This window comes from Crocuta crocuta, unplaced genomic scaffold (genome assembly GCF_008692635.1).
Source record: "Crocuta crocuta isolate KB4526 unplaced genomic scaffold, BGI_CrCroc_1.0 scaffold279, whole genome shotgun sequence".
In the NCBI taxonomy this organism is placed as follows: domain Eukaryota; kingdom Metazoa; phylum Chordata; class Mammalia; order Carnivora; family Hyaenidae; genus Crocuta; species Crocuta crocuta.
Genome location: NW_027551570.1, coordinates 6182539 through 6198171, shown reverse-complemented (window position 1 = coordinate 6198171; position 15633 = coordinate 6182539). Strand labels below are relative to the sequence as shown.

Sequence of the window (15633 nt, the reverse complement as noted above, 5' to 3'; positions counted from 1 at the left end):
AAATTCTTTTTTTTTTTTTTTTTAATATTTTATTTATTTTTGAGAGAGAGAGAGAGACAGCATGAGCAGGGGAGGATCAGACAGAGAGGGAGGCACAGAATCTGAAACAGGCTCCAGGCTCTGAGCTGTCAGCACAGAGCCCGATGTGGGGCTCGAACCCACGAACCGTGAGACCATGACCTGAGCCGAGGTCAGACGCTCAACCAACTGAGCCACCCAGGCGCCCCAAATTCTTAAGAGTTTTGTGCCCCTTTTTACCCACGAGGGGGGGTAACAATGATGTCTACTTCATAGTGTTATTATAAGACTTAAATTACACACACATGTAAAGTTCTAGAAAAGGGCCACGGTAAAGTGGCCTTCATCTTCTTTATTATGAATCTGAATTTGTCACTGAAGTCACCCTGAATTTAATATTTATGACTTTCAGACTAGCTTTAAGAAATAGAAAATGTCCTTGAAAGCTCTCTTTCCTACATATATATAACCCAGGACCTACTAAATCCACTGGAGACCAAACAGTGCATCTCTAAGGAACAAAGCATTCTGCCTCACAAATTCTCTACCTCACATTCCCCATAGGAAGGCAATAAACACTCCTCTTCACATTTTAAATGAAAAACTCAAACAAGGTGCAATATTAGTTTACCTCTCTACATGATCTGAGCTCCTCAAACTCTCTGGTGGTCCAGTGTCTATCTTTGAAGAAGTTAGTGCTATTTCTTTTGTAAAAAAGGTCCCAGTTCTTCTGAGCCTCTTTTTCCAGTTTTTGCTGTTTAAAATCAGACATTAACGCTTGGTCTCTTTTCAATTTCTCCTCTTCTTCAGAGCTGAGAATCCTTGCCTGCAGCCCCTTCCTTTGCAAAGAAGCCATCTCGTAAGTTGATGATAATATATTTAACACTGCGGAAGGTCCTCTGACTCTGAATAGCCTGAGGAATCCAAGCTGATACTGCAGTCATAGGAAAGTTTTTTTTTCAAATGTGATTCTTCACCTTGGGCTCAAGCCTCAAGCAGCACTGGGTCCTTTGCAGGAAAAGGGAGATTCCGGTTAATGGTACTAGGAGACTTTTTAAGACGCTGGTTAGCGGCTCTAGAACAGTTCTTTCACCAAACAGTTCAATTCGCCATATACTAGACGGTGACTCTACACAAAAACCCTGCCGACTATACAAGAGGTCGGTCAGAAAGAAGCGCAAAACAGAGTCTCTACCTTCAGAGGGCTTACATTCAGTGGCCAGGGCTCTCACGCACCAACCTCTAGTTCAAACCAGAACAAGTCAACTATGAATAAATCTGTTTCGTTTAGAAAAAGGACACCCCCAAGAATTGGCTGAGAAATCTTAGAGGCGAAACATCAATTTTTAGTGCCCGTGAAAGGGTGACTTAAAACAATCACAACAGCTTCTCGAAATGGCAACGGGTGGTCAAGTGGGGTGATCGTTTCCCAAGGATCCGAGACTCAGTTTCGGGGGGAAATTTGTAGCTAAGCCCAGCGGCTGGAGTCTCTGATCGCACACCCAAGAGGCCAATCTCACGAGCCAGAGGGAAACGTCGTTTTCCAAGGGCTGAGGCTCTCGCTCCTCCATTAACGCGTGAAGGATAAGAGGCCAGTGACGCGCAGGGTAGGGTCGGTAGGGCTCCGGACGCTCGGGAGAAACTAGGCCGCCTAAGCCCTGCGGGGAGCCGGCCACATTGGCCACCAGGACCGTGTTCATCTAGTTCGCCGCGCTCGGGCTCACCGTCAACAGTTCTTACACTCACTTGAACCGGCAGGGACGGACGCACGCAGCCCTCGGCCTGGCCCCGGCCTCGTAAGCCAAATCAGGTAGCTTCCGCCCGGGGACAAGCCTGCCTCCGGAACCTCTCCNGAATCCTCTGGCCCTGGCCCCGCCCCCGCCACTTCCGCCACGAACCCAGAGGTCCCTCCCCGACGCCGGAAGTCCCGCGGCCCTGCTTCCGCGCGGTTCTCCCGCACCCCGCCGCAGAGAGGACCTGCTTCCGGCCCCGGGTGGGCGCCGGCTCGGCTCGCTGTGCGCCTCCGAGCGCTGTCCCAGGAGCTTCGTTTCCCCGGACGCCGGCGCCGGAAGCTCGGGCCGCGGCCGCGCCAGGAGAGCGCCGGTCCGCGCGCTAGGCTCGTGCGGGGCCATGAACGGGACCGCGAACCCGTTGCTGGACCGCGAGGAACACTGCCTGCGGCTCGGGGAGAGCTTCGAGAAGCGGCCCCGGGCCTCTTTCCACACCATTCGCTGTAAGCCAGCCCTCCCCTCTGTACTCTTCGGCCGCCTCTTGCCAACCCTGCCCCTTCCTCTTCTCCCACGGCCCCCCAAAGCCCAGAGGACCTCCTGCCTACGTCAGCTCCCTTCTTTCTTCTCCCAGATCCTCCTGGACCTCGATCCCCCCCTCCCCCTTTCCCAGCTCACTCCCAAAACCAAACCCTTCGCCAGTGCCAACTGTCCATCTGCCTTGTGGCCCCAAATACTTCTTCCGATGGTTATTGGCTCCTTTGTTTTTCATCCGCCCACCGAGCCCTTCCTTATGCGAAACTTACCCCTCTTTATTACCGAAAGACTGACCCCACGTCAGACTCCAGTTCTCCCTCGAATTCATCCCCCTTTCTGAGGACCCCACGGGGGTCCTCACGTTTAAAGGACTCTTCCCGTTTGCTCCTGAGCCTTATGGACTCCCTCCTATTACATTCTCTTCTTCCCCGTGTTCTTTAGCCTTAGTTCCTCGTTCTCTTTGTTTTGGTCACTGGGAGTCTGCGCTTCCTCCGCTTGGCAGCCAGAGTCTGCGTCCTCTGTGTGCTCCATCCGTCTTCCTCCTCCAGCTTTCCGTACCTCATTTGACTCTGCTGTTTTTTTGAGGTCCCCTGTACTACCCAGACTTTAACTCAGTACCAAGTCCCATTTGAGTGAAGAATAAAATTGGGATGCGTGGGCCTGGTATAAGTTAAAGCTTGATCTATGTTTGGAAGCAGAGGAAAGGAGGCATAAAGAATGTCCATATCGTCGTTATGCTGGACCTTCCTTTTCTACATGATGACAGACTCTCTTGACGGAAGGCACGTCCCCTCTATGTTCTGGTTGTAAGTTTTGGCTGTTAGGGATGGGTTGACTGAGCATCCTTCTGTGATTCACAAGCTTCTGGTATCCGTCAGCCCTAATGCTGGTTAAGACTTGTTTTTGTCTAAGGAGCTAATAAATGTGACTCAACACATTGGAAGAGGGCGTGTTAGATAATGAAGTTCCATATTTCTGTGGTCACTTGCCATACCATTGCTGTGTCTCCTACTGACAGATCAGCTCTTTCAGAAGGAGGATATTGGGAATGTGATAAGAGCAAAGTAATCCAGCAGGGATAGGAGACAGGTAGGAGGTATAGAGAAAACAGGATTGTCCTTGAGTTCCTAATTCTTGAAGCTGGGTGACAGGACACAGGGCCTCATTGTACTATTCTCTCTGCTTTTGTTTATGTGGAGTTTTCCACAATGAAATAGTTTTTTTTTAATTCTGCGTTTGTGTTTTTCCATTTATCTAACAAATTTTAATTCTTAAATAAGAATGACGAGGAAGCTTAGTAACCAGTTGGATAAATGTGTTTTTTTTTTTTTTTTTTTGCTTTTCCCTTCAGATGACTTTAAGCCAGCATCTATAGACACTTCCTGTGAAGGAGAGCTTCAGGTTGGCAAAGGAGATGAAGTCACAATTACACTGCCACATATCCCTGTAAGTTTACACACTGTGGAATCACAGTGAATCCTCATAGTCTATTTATTGCAATTTGAATTTCCTACTTTTATTTCTAAAATTCCAACATAAGGAAGAAGAGAATTTTGGGGATGGGGTAGGGTGGAATTCATGTTTCCCAGGTTCTTGAGTAAAATGATTCTTTGCCATTTTCCCCAAGCTCCCTTTTCCTGCATCTGCTACAAAGGAGACAAGGTTCCTGTCCAGATAATTAGCCCCTCTAACTCCTCTGTCAGATCATCCTAGCTTTTTCTCCCACGCAGCTCCGAAGGGCAAAGCTCTAGATGCCATGTTGGTTTATAGCAACAACCATTGAGGCGTGTGGCACAGCCAAGCCAGGAGTTAAGAGTGGCAGGAGCAGAATTGACATCTTTCACGTATCTGGCAAAGGGTGAAATGCAGGCTGAAAGTTTCATCCAAGAACCAGAGGATCAGACTATTCAGCTAATTTAGGGATGAGGAACCCCAGTTAAAAGCTAAATTGAGAACCCCTGCAGTGAGAGACTTTATTTTTTGAAGCTTTGTCTAAGGCAGCACTATAATCACAAAGCCTGAAGGATCGGACAGAATGCTCTTAATGAACATGTGTCATTGGATGTCACAGCCCTGTCCTGGAACATAATAAGGTCTTGGTAACCAGTGATAGGATGAAAAGGCTCTGGACAAGAAGCTTCATGCTGCGTAGAAATTACTTGTCTGCCAGTTCCAACTGCTAGTTCATTGCTTGTTGCCTTTGGCAGATTACATCATCTCCCTTTGGATCTTCATTTGCCAAATGTAAAATGAAAGGGTTAGATAAGTGGTCTCTAAGGTCCCTTCCAACTCTTAAGTTTTTACTCGATGAATAAGGAGTAAGGAGCCAACGAATTTTTTTATTCCATACAATTAAATCTTATATATGTCAAATATTCATTGAGCACCTACCATGTGTTGGCCCATTACTAAGCACTGAGAATACAATCTCAAACAAAACAAACCCATTTCTTGCTCTTGGGGAGCTTATGGTCTGGAATTAAATAAATAAATAAAAGCACAGCATTTATTTTAGAAAAGCAGGAAGGTTTCTCTAAGGAAGTGACCTTTGAGCAGATTTGAAGGTTGAGTAATTCAAAGAGAGGAAGGGGCAGGAAGTTGCAGGCAGAAGCCTTGTTAAAGCCCTGCTAGGAAGAGCGTGAGGATCTGAGAGAGGCCCGCCACCCCTGCTCTGGACCCTGCAGAGCTTAGGGCTGAGGGGGTACATGGTGAGGCAGAAGGGCCAGGTATCTGGTTTAAAGATTTTATTATTTGGTCTCAGAGCAACAGGGTAGCAATGGAGGGGCTTAGGCAGGTGAGTGGCATGATGTACTTACTCTGAGCCAAACAGAATAATGAGCTGCCCCTAGAGAATGCTCTCTTGGTTACTTGGCACGAGGGGAAGCCCTGGGCTCTGAAATTACAAGGAAATACAGAGATCACTTACTAGTTTTACTTCTCATAATGAAAGTTCTCTTCAGTGTAGTATCAAGTAATGGTTAGTCTATTTTTATCAGTTCACACCTTGCCTTTATTTGTAACATGTGTTGAATCTTTAAAAAAATGATAATTTTGAAAATTTATATTTCTTGATTACTGAGAAGTCATTGCACAGTTACAGATTCTTGCCATATTATTATTTCCCATTTCTTTTTGCCTAGGAAGCCAGAGGAGTTAAAATAGAAATCAGTTTATTCTGTTCTGTTTGAGTGGCTCTGATAGTCATGAAGTCACTTGTAAATTCGGTTTTAATATTCATAACTGGTACATCTAGTTTGATCTTCCACTTTTGTGGCATATAGGGATCCACACCACCAATGACTGTGTTCAAGGGGAACAAACGGCCTTATCAGAAAGACTGTGTGCTTATTATTAATCATGACACTGGTGAATATGTGCTGGAAAAACTCAGTAGCAGCATTCAGGTCAAGAAAACAAGGTATGTGAATGACTAGATACAGATTGTTACGGGGTTTCTAGATCTTTGCATTTTCTGTTCATTTGTTTTACAAGGACATGAGCATCTGAGTATTCACTGTCCTATCGATAATCTCAACAACTCTGTGTCTTCTGAACAAGTCAGTAAAATATCGCTTCCTCAAATGCAGTAAAAAGGAATAATGCTTTTAAGACCTGAAACCTGGAAACCACGGGGGAAAGGGATATACTTTATAATTAAATCTATTTTATTAATCTCCTAATTGTTCAAATATCCCTCAGGGGATAAGATTTAAATGTATAGAAGCACTTGAGGTATTATAACACCAAAATAAAGTTTTGCCTATTTTTTAATTAGTGGGTTCTCTTTAATTCAACAGGCATTACATTTGTAATACAAAGCCAATTAGCTTTTAAAGTCACGATTCTATGAGTAGAAGCAACCCAGTGGTTCTGTTTTTTACGTTGTGATACGGCAATTATTGTAATATAGTCCTAAAAATCTTAAAGAGAATGTGATATTTTTCGGTTTCTTCAAGCCATTTTTGTTTTTACTTATTCCAGAAAAAAAATAAAAATAGGTACCATTTATTGAGGGGCTATCATGTGCTGAATACTATGCCAAATGCTTTCATGCATTATCCTACCAAATGTTACAAATAACATTTAGAAAGCTGCTACTGTTTTCCTTTAAAAAGAAAAACAGATGAGGAGACTGCAGACGAGCGAGCGAGCCTTTGACTTATTAGAGTCCAGCATCAGAGCAGAGCCCTACCCTGGGCATGCGCGTCCAAGCCCCCGCCCCTCTCCTGCCTGGGACAGATTTGTACTAATTACCTCCCCGAACAAGGTGCCGCCGCTGATTCCCCAACAGCTGACGGTTGTGCATTTCTCTCACTACTGGTGTCATCTGTGGACTATCAGCATTTGATCACTTGGATGCTTTTTAACGGGCAGAATTTCAGGACCTGCTCAGTTGATCTGTGTGCACCCCAAAGTTCAAAGGCCCAAAATGGGCTCGTCCATTTAGAAAAGAAAGCGTTAATGAATAGGATTTCTTATGATGGGGTGGAATGCTAGGCTTGTCCACCTGCAAGAGCTGGCATGGGACAAGATGAACAAGCAGTAGTAACTAGATCGTGGAAAAATGTGCCACATATCCAGTATTTCAAGAGCTGGATTCATTTAGTAACTCATACACGTGTGACTATAACTTTATACCGTATACAAGTCAGGTAGTCCTATTGTCTGTTAGTACCATGGGTTCTCATGATCGCGTTGTGTCCTGCATATCGGTGTTGTTTGCCGGTTATAAAATGTGAGCTTCTGGAGGGCAGCAGGTCTGTTTTGTTCATCTCTGTCTCTGGTGCGTAGTGCAGTACCGGCATGCAGTAGGCAGTTGTTGAATGAGTAGATCATGGGATAAGATTATAAACGTCAGTCTTTTGAAGTAGTCTGTAAAGAACACAGGGTTGTGTAGAGACCTCTAGGTACTTGGTTACCTGGACAGATTTAAGGACTCCTGTTTTTGGCCCTCCAATTTAATGTCTGTATCTCATTTCAGAGCTGAGGGGAGCAGTAAAATCCAAGCCCGGATGGAACAGCAGCCCACTCGTCCCCCACAGCCATCTCAGCCACCACCACCTCCACCACCTATGCCATTCAGAGCTCCGACAAAGCCTCCGATTGGACCCAAAACGTCTCCCTTGAAAGATAACCCCTCACCTGAACCTCAGCTGGATGACATCAAAAGAGGTAGAAAGCACTTTCTGGAACCGAAAGCAACTTGGAATTGGGTGTTGAGGCTTTTGCGGCGATCACAAGGCTATTACATTGACATTACATGGGCACTGATGACATGGGTGTTCTCTGCCCAGAAAAAATACTTTGCAGACTTCATTCCAGAGGTGATGAGGGTGGGAGCTGTCACCACTTCTCTCGTTTGACAAGGGGGACCCAGGAATAGTGACTTGAGTTGTGGCTGTCTTTGCAGCTTTTCTTAGAGGCCCAGGATTTAAACAAGCATGACTGCCATCCAGAAGTCTATATGCTGTCCCTTTAAGGCTTTCGGAGAGGAGAGTTCCAAGGTGTTGGGGTGCAAACTAGGTATGTCAGTGTTAGTATAGTATCTAGGTCAGAGGGACATTTAAAATACCAGGACCATTGCTTTGTACTAACACGAAGGGTGTAAACACGAGAGTGCCATGGGACCTGGAAATGGACATGGCCTAGAAATACCTAGAGATCTAGTCGGGTTCTCCAGTGCAAGCTGGAGAACAAGATCACTTTGGCTTTCTCCCCATACAGTGAGGGGGTGGTTTCAGTTGTCCAGACTCTTAGGAAGTTATGAGGTTAAGTGTTGTATTTCAGATTTGTAAAGTTTTATAAAACAAAATTCAATCTGTAGCAGTAGTAGTAAACAGGGAAAGATAGTTGTTCTTGAGAAGTTTGCCTTTTCTACCTTGTAGAGGTGCCGACTTTTAGTCAACAGAATCATTCTCTGCATGGTGCACGTTTTTGAGCCTCCTGTTTTGTTTTCTGTTTCTGTTTCTGTTTTTGTTTTCTACGGATATTGGAACGCTGTTTGTTAAAGTTTTCACATTAGTTGAACAAGAATTGGACTCAGAGGTTAGTTATTGCCCGTTACTGCTTAAAGGAGCCATACTTGTTAAAGATCACGTGGTATGTTTGGACAGGAGAATCTGGCATCTTTCTTGATGTATCCTTAATGTATTCAGGGACATTGAAAAGGTTAGGTAAAACATATTTTTCCTTCCCTGCTGTACCTCTGTAGAAAATGACAGGCACGGCTGTCAGTGAAATGTATACTGAGGGCAGAGGAGGAAATGTTCACCCATTTTCCTTCAGTTACCATGGTTCCTCCTGCATGTCTGTTTCTTTGTGGGACAGGAAAGCTCAAAAGGACTTCAGAGGCTGTCTGCTCTGGCCTTTTAGTTTTTCAAAGTGTCTTGGAAAATTCACTGACTCACACTTGGTCTCACTGCTGGTTAGAGGTAGATCCAAAACAAGCACCCAGATCTTCTAATTCCTAGTCAAATATTTTTAAGCCCCTTGGCATAACGTTCCTCTTATTTGGGGTTTAATCTCATAATTCACAATCTTTTTTTAAGTAGATAAGGCAAATAGGCTTAGTTTACACAGAACCGTCAGTATCTGAAACAGGTTTTTTTTTTTTTTAATTTGGGGTGAAGTTCATGTTTCCACTCTCTCTCTGAAGACAGTTTTATCTTGTTCATTTTGGTTTTAGTCATTTTGTTTATACGTTTTTAAGCAGGAATTTTAGTCATTCCTCATTGCTGTTGGTTTTGCCAGTTCACTGTTTACAAGAAGGCAGCGTGCGACCTTGAGAGTGGTTACCGGCTGATCCCCATTGTGTCATTTTCTTCCAGAGCTGAGGGCTGAGGTTGACATCATTGAACAGATGAGCAGCAGCAGTGGGAGCAGTTCATCAGACTCAGAGAGCTCGTCGGGAAGTGACGACGACAGCTCCAGCAGCGAGGGCGAGGACACCGGCCCGGCGTCTCCTCCACAGCCTGCCCTCCAGCAACCCTACAACAGCAGGCCGGCTGTCGCCAATGGGACCAGCCGGCCACAGGGAAGCAACCAGCTCATGAACACCCTCAGTGAGTGTGCTCTCCCTGTCCTGGCTCAGAGCAGGGGGCTTGGCAGGCTAGGGATGCAGCTTCTGTTTATCTTACACCCGAGTCTATAAACCAGACATTTCAGGCGTAAGAAAGCATCCTGACAGAGTGTGGAGCAGAAAGGACTAAGGACTGTTTTGTACCAAACAGTTACAAAAAATAAAAGGGTGCGGGGATGTTGGGGAAGCACAAAACTAAAAAGTTTCTTCTTCTCCCCTCCCTCCCATCCCCGGCTCAAATTAGTTTCTGTGAATTTTCGAAAATGCTGAAACATGAATAGCTCAGCTCTTTGTTTTTGCATTTACCAGGCTTTACAGGCTTTAGAGGCGATGCCTTCCATCATAGTGTCTTCTGCTTCCAGGTCTTTTTACGGTCCCAAGAACACAGTTGTCCAGACTGTGGTGTCTTGCAGCCCATAGGCTTTGGAAGCTGAGCCATTAGGGTATATTTGGAAACCAACTAGCCTTTGGCAAGAGGAAGAGGAAGGGCATTGCAGTATCTGGGTGGCTCTCCGTACAGTTGATACTAAAGTAAAGCGGAGAAAGACAACAAAAACCGATTTCTTTGTGTTGGAGGTAGGGAGAGTGCTTGTTTCCTACACCTTCTCTCGCCAGTATCGTGGTGAGTGCTTTCGTCTGGCATGACGGCCTTCAAGGAGTTTGGAAGGTCTGGAGGCAATAGTGGGGAAGCTAACCTAGTGCCCCTACTACTGTGGGCCAGGTAGTGGTCGTTCTCAACCTCACCAGTGGAGACATTGTGGGGCAGGCAAATCTTTGTCGTGGGGGCCGTCCAACGCGTTGCAGGATGGCCGAGAGCATTCCTGGCCTTCCCCCGGTAGGTGCCCTTCCTCCTCCCTTCTCCCCAGTTGTGTCAACCCCAAATATCTCAAGACATTGCCAGATGTCCTCTGGGAGGCAAAACCACTCCTGCTGGAGAAACGCTACCTGAGTGAGGTCAACACCGTTAAGATATCAATCGAGGACATTGTCTGCTGTCCCATTCTGTGGGCTGACACTCTGGATGTCAGGGTATGCTTTGCCGCTATTCTCAGTTGGCCAGGAATAGTAAGTTCCATACTGGGAATTTGGTATTGTGGGAGAGCGCCAGACAGCTGAATTATTTTTTCCTCCTAGAACGAAAGAGCAGAAGAAATGGCACAGTGGGTGTTAATCTGCCTACCAGTGCCTTGAAATCCTTTTAGCTCTTCATGGCTCCAAGTCTTCCTGTTCAGCAGCTCTTCAGATGGCAAGACCTTAACTTGATATAAGCAATTTCAGAGCTGGATTTTCAACTCCAGTTCCACTGGTGTGTTAAATGCACATCATCTTACTTTGTAAGAGATCATGCTCAACTTAGCTGATTGGGTGTCACTAGCTCTTGCCAGGCCCCACTTTCCTTCCTTAAATTTAGAAAGGTAGTTGTCGCATTCTCTGGTCTCAGACCTCTTAATTAAAACAATTATTGAGGACCCCAGAGAGCTTTTGTGTAAGTGGCTTATATCCACTTAATAGTACCATTAGAAATTAAAACTGAAATATTTAAATTATCCAGTAATTCATTTAAAATAGCAATGATAAACCACCACATGTTAACAAAAATACTGTTTTTATGAAAAACAAATTTTCCAATCAAAAAATATTTAGTAAGAGAGTAACGTTACTTTAAAATTTCATAAATCTCTTTATGATCTGGCTTAGTGGAAACCTGCATTCAGTCTGTTGCCATAAGTTGTTTAGGTTGAGGTATAGTAAGAAAATCTGGCCTCACACAGGTGTGTAGTTAGAAGAGGAAATAGCCGCCTGGAAAGGTCTCAAGGACTCTGGGGTCCCCCACACAAACAGAAGGGGGGGCCTAGGGATTAGCAATCCATCATGTAGCGGTTCACTTTTGTTGTAATCCAAGTGGTATCGACTGGGTCCTGTCATTCTGTCATATTAGATTAAAACACCGAGCACTTCTATTCTTCACTCCTAAAACCTAAATTCTGCACACAAACAAAAATCTGAGGCTAAAGTAATTGCAGCTCATTAGTTGAGAGTTGAGGTTTAAAGTAACATGAACAGGGGCGCCTGGGTGGCTCAGTGGGTTGACCGTCCAACTTCCAGCTCAGGTTGTGATCTCGCGGTTCATGGGTTCGAGTCCTAGCAGACCTAGAGCCTGCTTCGAATTCTGTCTCTCTCCCTTTCTTTCTGTCTCTCTCTATCTCTCTCTCTCTCTGCGCCTACCCCGCTCATACTCTATGTGTCTCTTTCTCTCTCAAAAATACATAAATGTTAAAAAAAATTTTTTTTTTTAAGTAATGTGAACGTGCTAAACAGCGGTGTCCCAGAGGGGATGCTGGGTTAGCCGGTTACTGGTAGAAACAGCATCCAGCTTCCTTTTTGGGAAGCCTAACTCGTTATTTTAGCTTTTATAAAACAACTTCATGTGAACAATTCTAGATGGTGAGTCGGTTATTTATACTTTTTTGCTATTAACACATTTAAAAGTTGTCTGGCCTGCTCCCCCTGTTTTATCCTAGGACGTGGCATCGCTGTGCTTTGTAGGTATCAAGAATGTCATTTCTTTAAAAACGTTGACTGCATCAGTTTTGTCACTGAACCACATCGGTTTTCCTCCCTAATTAAGTTGAGTTGGCCGTGGTTTTCCTGTAGTGTGGTAACGAAGACAGTCCAACAAAGTGTTGTGGGGAAGCCATTTTTAAATTGTGCACTTTTAGTGTGATTCTGTGTTCTTTCTATAGGAAATGACTTGCAGTTGAGTGAGTCTGGCAGTGACAGTGATGACTAGAGCCGATCTTTCGAAATCAGCTTCTCGGTGCACAGATCTGCCGCCGGACTGGGCCGCGCTCACATGGAGCCCACTGCTGAGACGGACACGCTGTGGATCAGTGACTAGTAGGCGCGTGAGGCCATGGGGGTCTCAGATACTCAAGTCTTTAACTTAGTGGTGATGGGTGATTTTCTCATGTAATTTTTGAACAATCTCATGTTGCGAAGTAGATCAACAGAAGAACTAACAGAATTATATTTCTATTTGGTTAACACTGTTAATGAAAAACAGACAGATGTGCCCTGGTCTAGGTTACGCAAAGGCCATTATCTTAACCAGGCCAGTGATTCAGTTGTAAACCTCAGCAGCCACCAGTTTGGCCAAGTGGTCTGCACCAGTGAAATGACACCTGGTCTTTGAGGGGTTGGAGAACGAGGGAGACCTCAAATTGTAGCACAGAAATATTTTAAAACTACTTTAAACCATTGAGACAAAGTGGTGAGGAAGTGTCGTCTGACCCAGCCTGACAAGCCTCTGTAGAAATGGACTTGGGGAGGGAGTCCTGGAGTGCCCGCTGGGCAGGACCCAGAGCTCCGCTAGTTCAGCCCCCTGACTTAAAACATAAGAGAAGCACACAGCCGTTCCCGGCCCTGTCTCCTTCCCCTCTGGCTGTTCCTGCTGCTCCTGCCCTTGAATCTTATTAACTGGAACTGGAGATTCTTATTCATGGGACTTCTAGTTGTATATCAGAGCTTTTATTGGATTCCAAAAGACAAAGTGTTGGGTACTTCTGGCTCAAATTCTGATCCATAAAGTCCCTAAATACATGAGGCTGGGTGAGCAGATTAAACACGCAGCCACTGGCTGACACATGAGATGCAATTCAATTGGGGCTTTTAGTTCCAGGTAGATCCATACTGAGTGTTCTCCGTTCAGTGAATGTTAGTAGGGGAGGTGGGAGTGGGCGAGAGGTGTAGTGAAGGAACCTTTCTGAACAAAAGAACCAGCAGCAGGCTTCCAAAAACCTGAATGTAGATAGGAATTCTATAATATGAAATGAGCACATTCTTAGATAAGGTATTTCTCTTCATGCTTTTGTACCACTGTTTGTGCCTGACTCCCAGACTGATTTGTATTTTTGATAAATTAGAAGAAAGTCACAAGATTGCCTTTTGCAGTGTGCAGTTTCCAAATGAATCTCTTGTTACAGGATCACTAGTAAATGTTCCATATTGAGTGAATGAGTGATAAATTATCCTGTGATTGGTATGGAGTAGCCTATTTCTATAATTTGAATGGATACAATTTGAATGTCCTGAAGAAATTTCCATTTACTTTGGTTCAGCGGGTATCAAGAACATTGAAAATGACTTTCCTTCCTTAGGTTCTTCCACTCAAAGATGGCCTCTGCTTCCCCATCTAGTGGATGGAAGCAGTCTGGACCTGGAAAGGAATTAGATTGATTCATGGTGGGGGCTTTGGTGAGAGTTGCACCTTACAGAGTCACCTGTTGCATGCTCAGTGACTCCAGTGAACTGGAGGTGTGGCCCGGGAGCCATCATCCCCGAGGCACACTTGCACTGCCCCACCCAGTATGGGGAACTGGGACACGCTGGTACTCTGGGTTCTTGGCCCATCATGAGGTTTCAGTGGATTTAATGGCAGGTAGGAATTTCTTCATAATGAATTGATAATTGCTTTATAATTCCTTGCTAATGACAGCTCAGGGAAGGTAAAGGTCAGGATTGGGAAACTTGAATTGTTACTGGATGTGGGAATTGTTTCACTGCTCTTAACTTGCTCAAGCTGGGGCAGGTTCCAGGAACTTGAACTAAAAATGTCTATTTAAGCCTCACTCTTTTTTTTCTTCTAAAGTCTTGATTTATACAGATAGAACTGTGGTTTTTCACATGTTGGGTCAAAATGTTTGTTTCTATAGGAAATGCTTGCATGTGGCACTGGGTTTGGTGAGTTGATCTCTCTGGGCTTCAAACCGTTTCCTTTGTCACCCATCCTCCTAGCCCCTGCGTGGTTAGCCTCTACCCCAGCTCCAGTTTTGTTCTCTGCATGAAGCCTTCGGTGGCTCCCTCCCCCTCGCCCTACAGCTTTACCCACCAGAATAAGGAATCTTGCCTTTTTGGAAGTCAAGAATCTGGCCTCACAGACTACTTCCCATGAGTTACCTCACGTCAGCCTCACTGAACTTACTCTGTGCTTTCTCAGTCTGTCCCTGCCTCTCCCCCGCCAGGCCCCAGTGCTGTCTGTACTGACCTTCCTCTTGCTTGAGCTCTGGTTGGTGTGAACTCCTTTAAAGCAGGGACTGTCATTTTCACCTCTAGTCCCTGAGGTGTCCACAGGAATAGACATTCAGATGCTTATAGCCTGGTGGGGAGGAGCCAGAGAAGACCAACCCGTGGAGTACACACGGTAGAATGGAGCAGACATGCCAACCATTGGAGACATCTGGGAACTATCCGTACTGATCTGCATGGTTTTCAAGTCCCTCGCTGAATTGTTAAAATTGCCTTTCCTCTGTCCTATACAACATCTGCCATATCATTAAGTCATTAGGCAAGATATAAAGACTTAAATTCAAGGTGCCCAAGGAGCCATGGCAAGCTGCGGTAAAGATGTGATTTGGGGAACAGCATAAACAAACCAGAGGTCTGTGATGATGCCACTCATTAACTATTTTTATTTTTATAGCAGAATCATTTTTTTTTCCTGTGTGTGGTATTAATATGTATGTGCTTCAGTGGTGGGAAAACTTGAAAATTCCAGAACCCTTGCTGTCCTAATTGAGAGGCTGGTTAAGTAGGGTGTGTGTGTGTGTGTGTGTGTGTGTGTGTGTTGTATTTATTACATTATTTTGAAAGATAATAGTGTGTTATCTTAGGTACAGCCAAATTGGATGTTTCCGTTTGGTGAGGAAGGTAGGATTTCTGAAACCCAGGCCTTAACCAGGAGGTTGGAAGACACGACCAATTGAAGCGTTATGAAATGTTTGTTTTTGTTGCTTATGTTGTATCTGTCTTCGGTTTATTATCTCATTCGTTAATGATTTTTAAAATCTTGTGCCTAAAAGTTTATTTTGCATAATTATGAAATAGATGTGCATGTTTACATTTATGTAAAATGTTTGCATTTATGTAAAATATTTGCCGTGTAAAGTTTTTTTGGTTTATTCTCTTAAAGATCACTATATTTAAGTAAAAAATGAAGGTCAGAAGTATATGTCTTGGTGGGTTTTACTTTCTTACTAGGAATCAATGAAAAATGTAAGGTTCTACTAAGAATCCTTTATGCCTGTGCCTGCTTCTCTAAATGAATTCCTTTTGAATTTGGTGTTATGTTCATTAGGATGAACACCTCAGCTTCAAAAAGGTGTGAAGTTCAAAACTAAAGGATGTCTTTAGTGAGCCACATGGCATCTGAGGCCCCTATTGGGTCTGGAAAGGCAGACCTGGCTTTGAACCTAAGAACCATGCAGGGGTTAAACT

General features: G+C 44.6%; 3 protein-coding genes across 4 annotated transcripts in view; 1 reads left to right on the top strand and 2 right to left on the bottom strand.

Moving 5' to 3' along the window:
* METTL6 (methyltransferase 6, tRNA N3-cytidine) overlaps positions 1 to 1866 on the bottom strand; it is a 28176-nt gene extending 26310 nt beyond the window's left edge. For both annotated transcript variants that reach the window (XM_077750924.1, XM_077750925.1), the window contains exon 1: positions 650 to 1866. In XM_077750924.1, the coding sequence (XP_077607050.1) occupies positions 650 to 874 (225 nt within the window). In that variant the 5' untranslated portion in view covers positions 875 to 1866. The remainder of the gene's footprint in view (positions 1 to 649) is intronic.
* A 196-nt stretch (positions 1867 to 2062) lies between these two features.
* EAF1 (ELL associated factor 1) lies at positions 2063 to 15362 on the top strand. The gene is made up of 6 exons (XM_077750923.1): positions 2063 to 2251; positions 3634 to 3728; positions 5564 to 5700; positions 7264 to 7454; positions 9110 to 9343; positions 12105 to 15362. The coding sequence occupies exons 1-6, from the start codon at positions 2149 to 2151 to the stop codon at positions 12149 to 12151; spliced, it is 807 nt and encodes a 268-aa protein (XP_077607049.1). The 5' UTR covers positions 2063 to 2148; the 3' UTR covers positions 12152 to 15362.
* Positions 6058 to 15633, bottom strand: part of COLQ (collagen like tail subunit of asymmetric acetylcholinesterase) — a 76726-nt gene continuing 67150 nt past the window's right edge. The window contains exon 17 of the mRNA XM_077750921.1: positions 6058 to 7154. Within this exon, the coding sequence (XP_077607047.1) occupies positions 7115 to 7154 (40 nt within the window). The 3' untranslated portion in view covers positions 6058 to 7114. The remainder of the gene's footprint in view (positions 7155 to 15633) is intronic.

What these genes read in the sequence shown, in the direction of transcription:
- EAF1 (XM_077750923.1), top strand. Translation starts at nt 2,149, where the DNA reads ATGAACGGGACCGCGAACCCGTTGCTGGACCGCGAGGAACACTGCCTG. An exon ending in TTACACTGCCACATATCCCT is followed by an intron (nt 3,729 to 5,563) that starts GTAAGTTTACAC and finishes TGTGGCATATAG; the next exon opens with GGATCCACACCACCAATGAC. An exon ending in ATTCAGGTCAAGAAAACAAG is followed by an intron (nt 5,701 to 7,263) that starts GTATGTGAATGA and finishes ATCTCATTTCAG; the next exon opens with AGCTGAGGGGAGCAGTAAAA.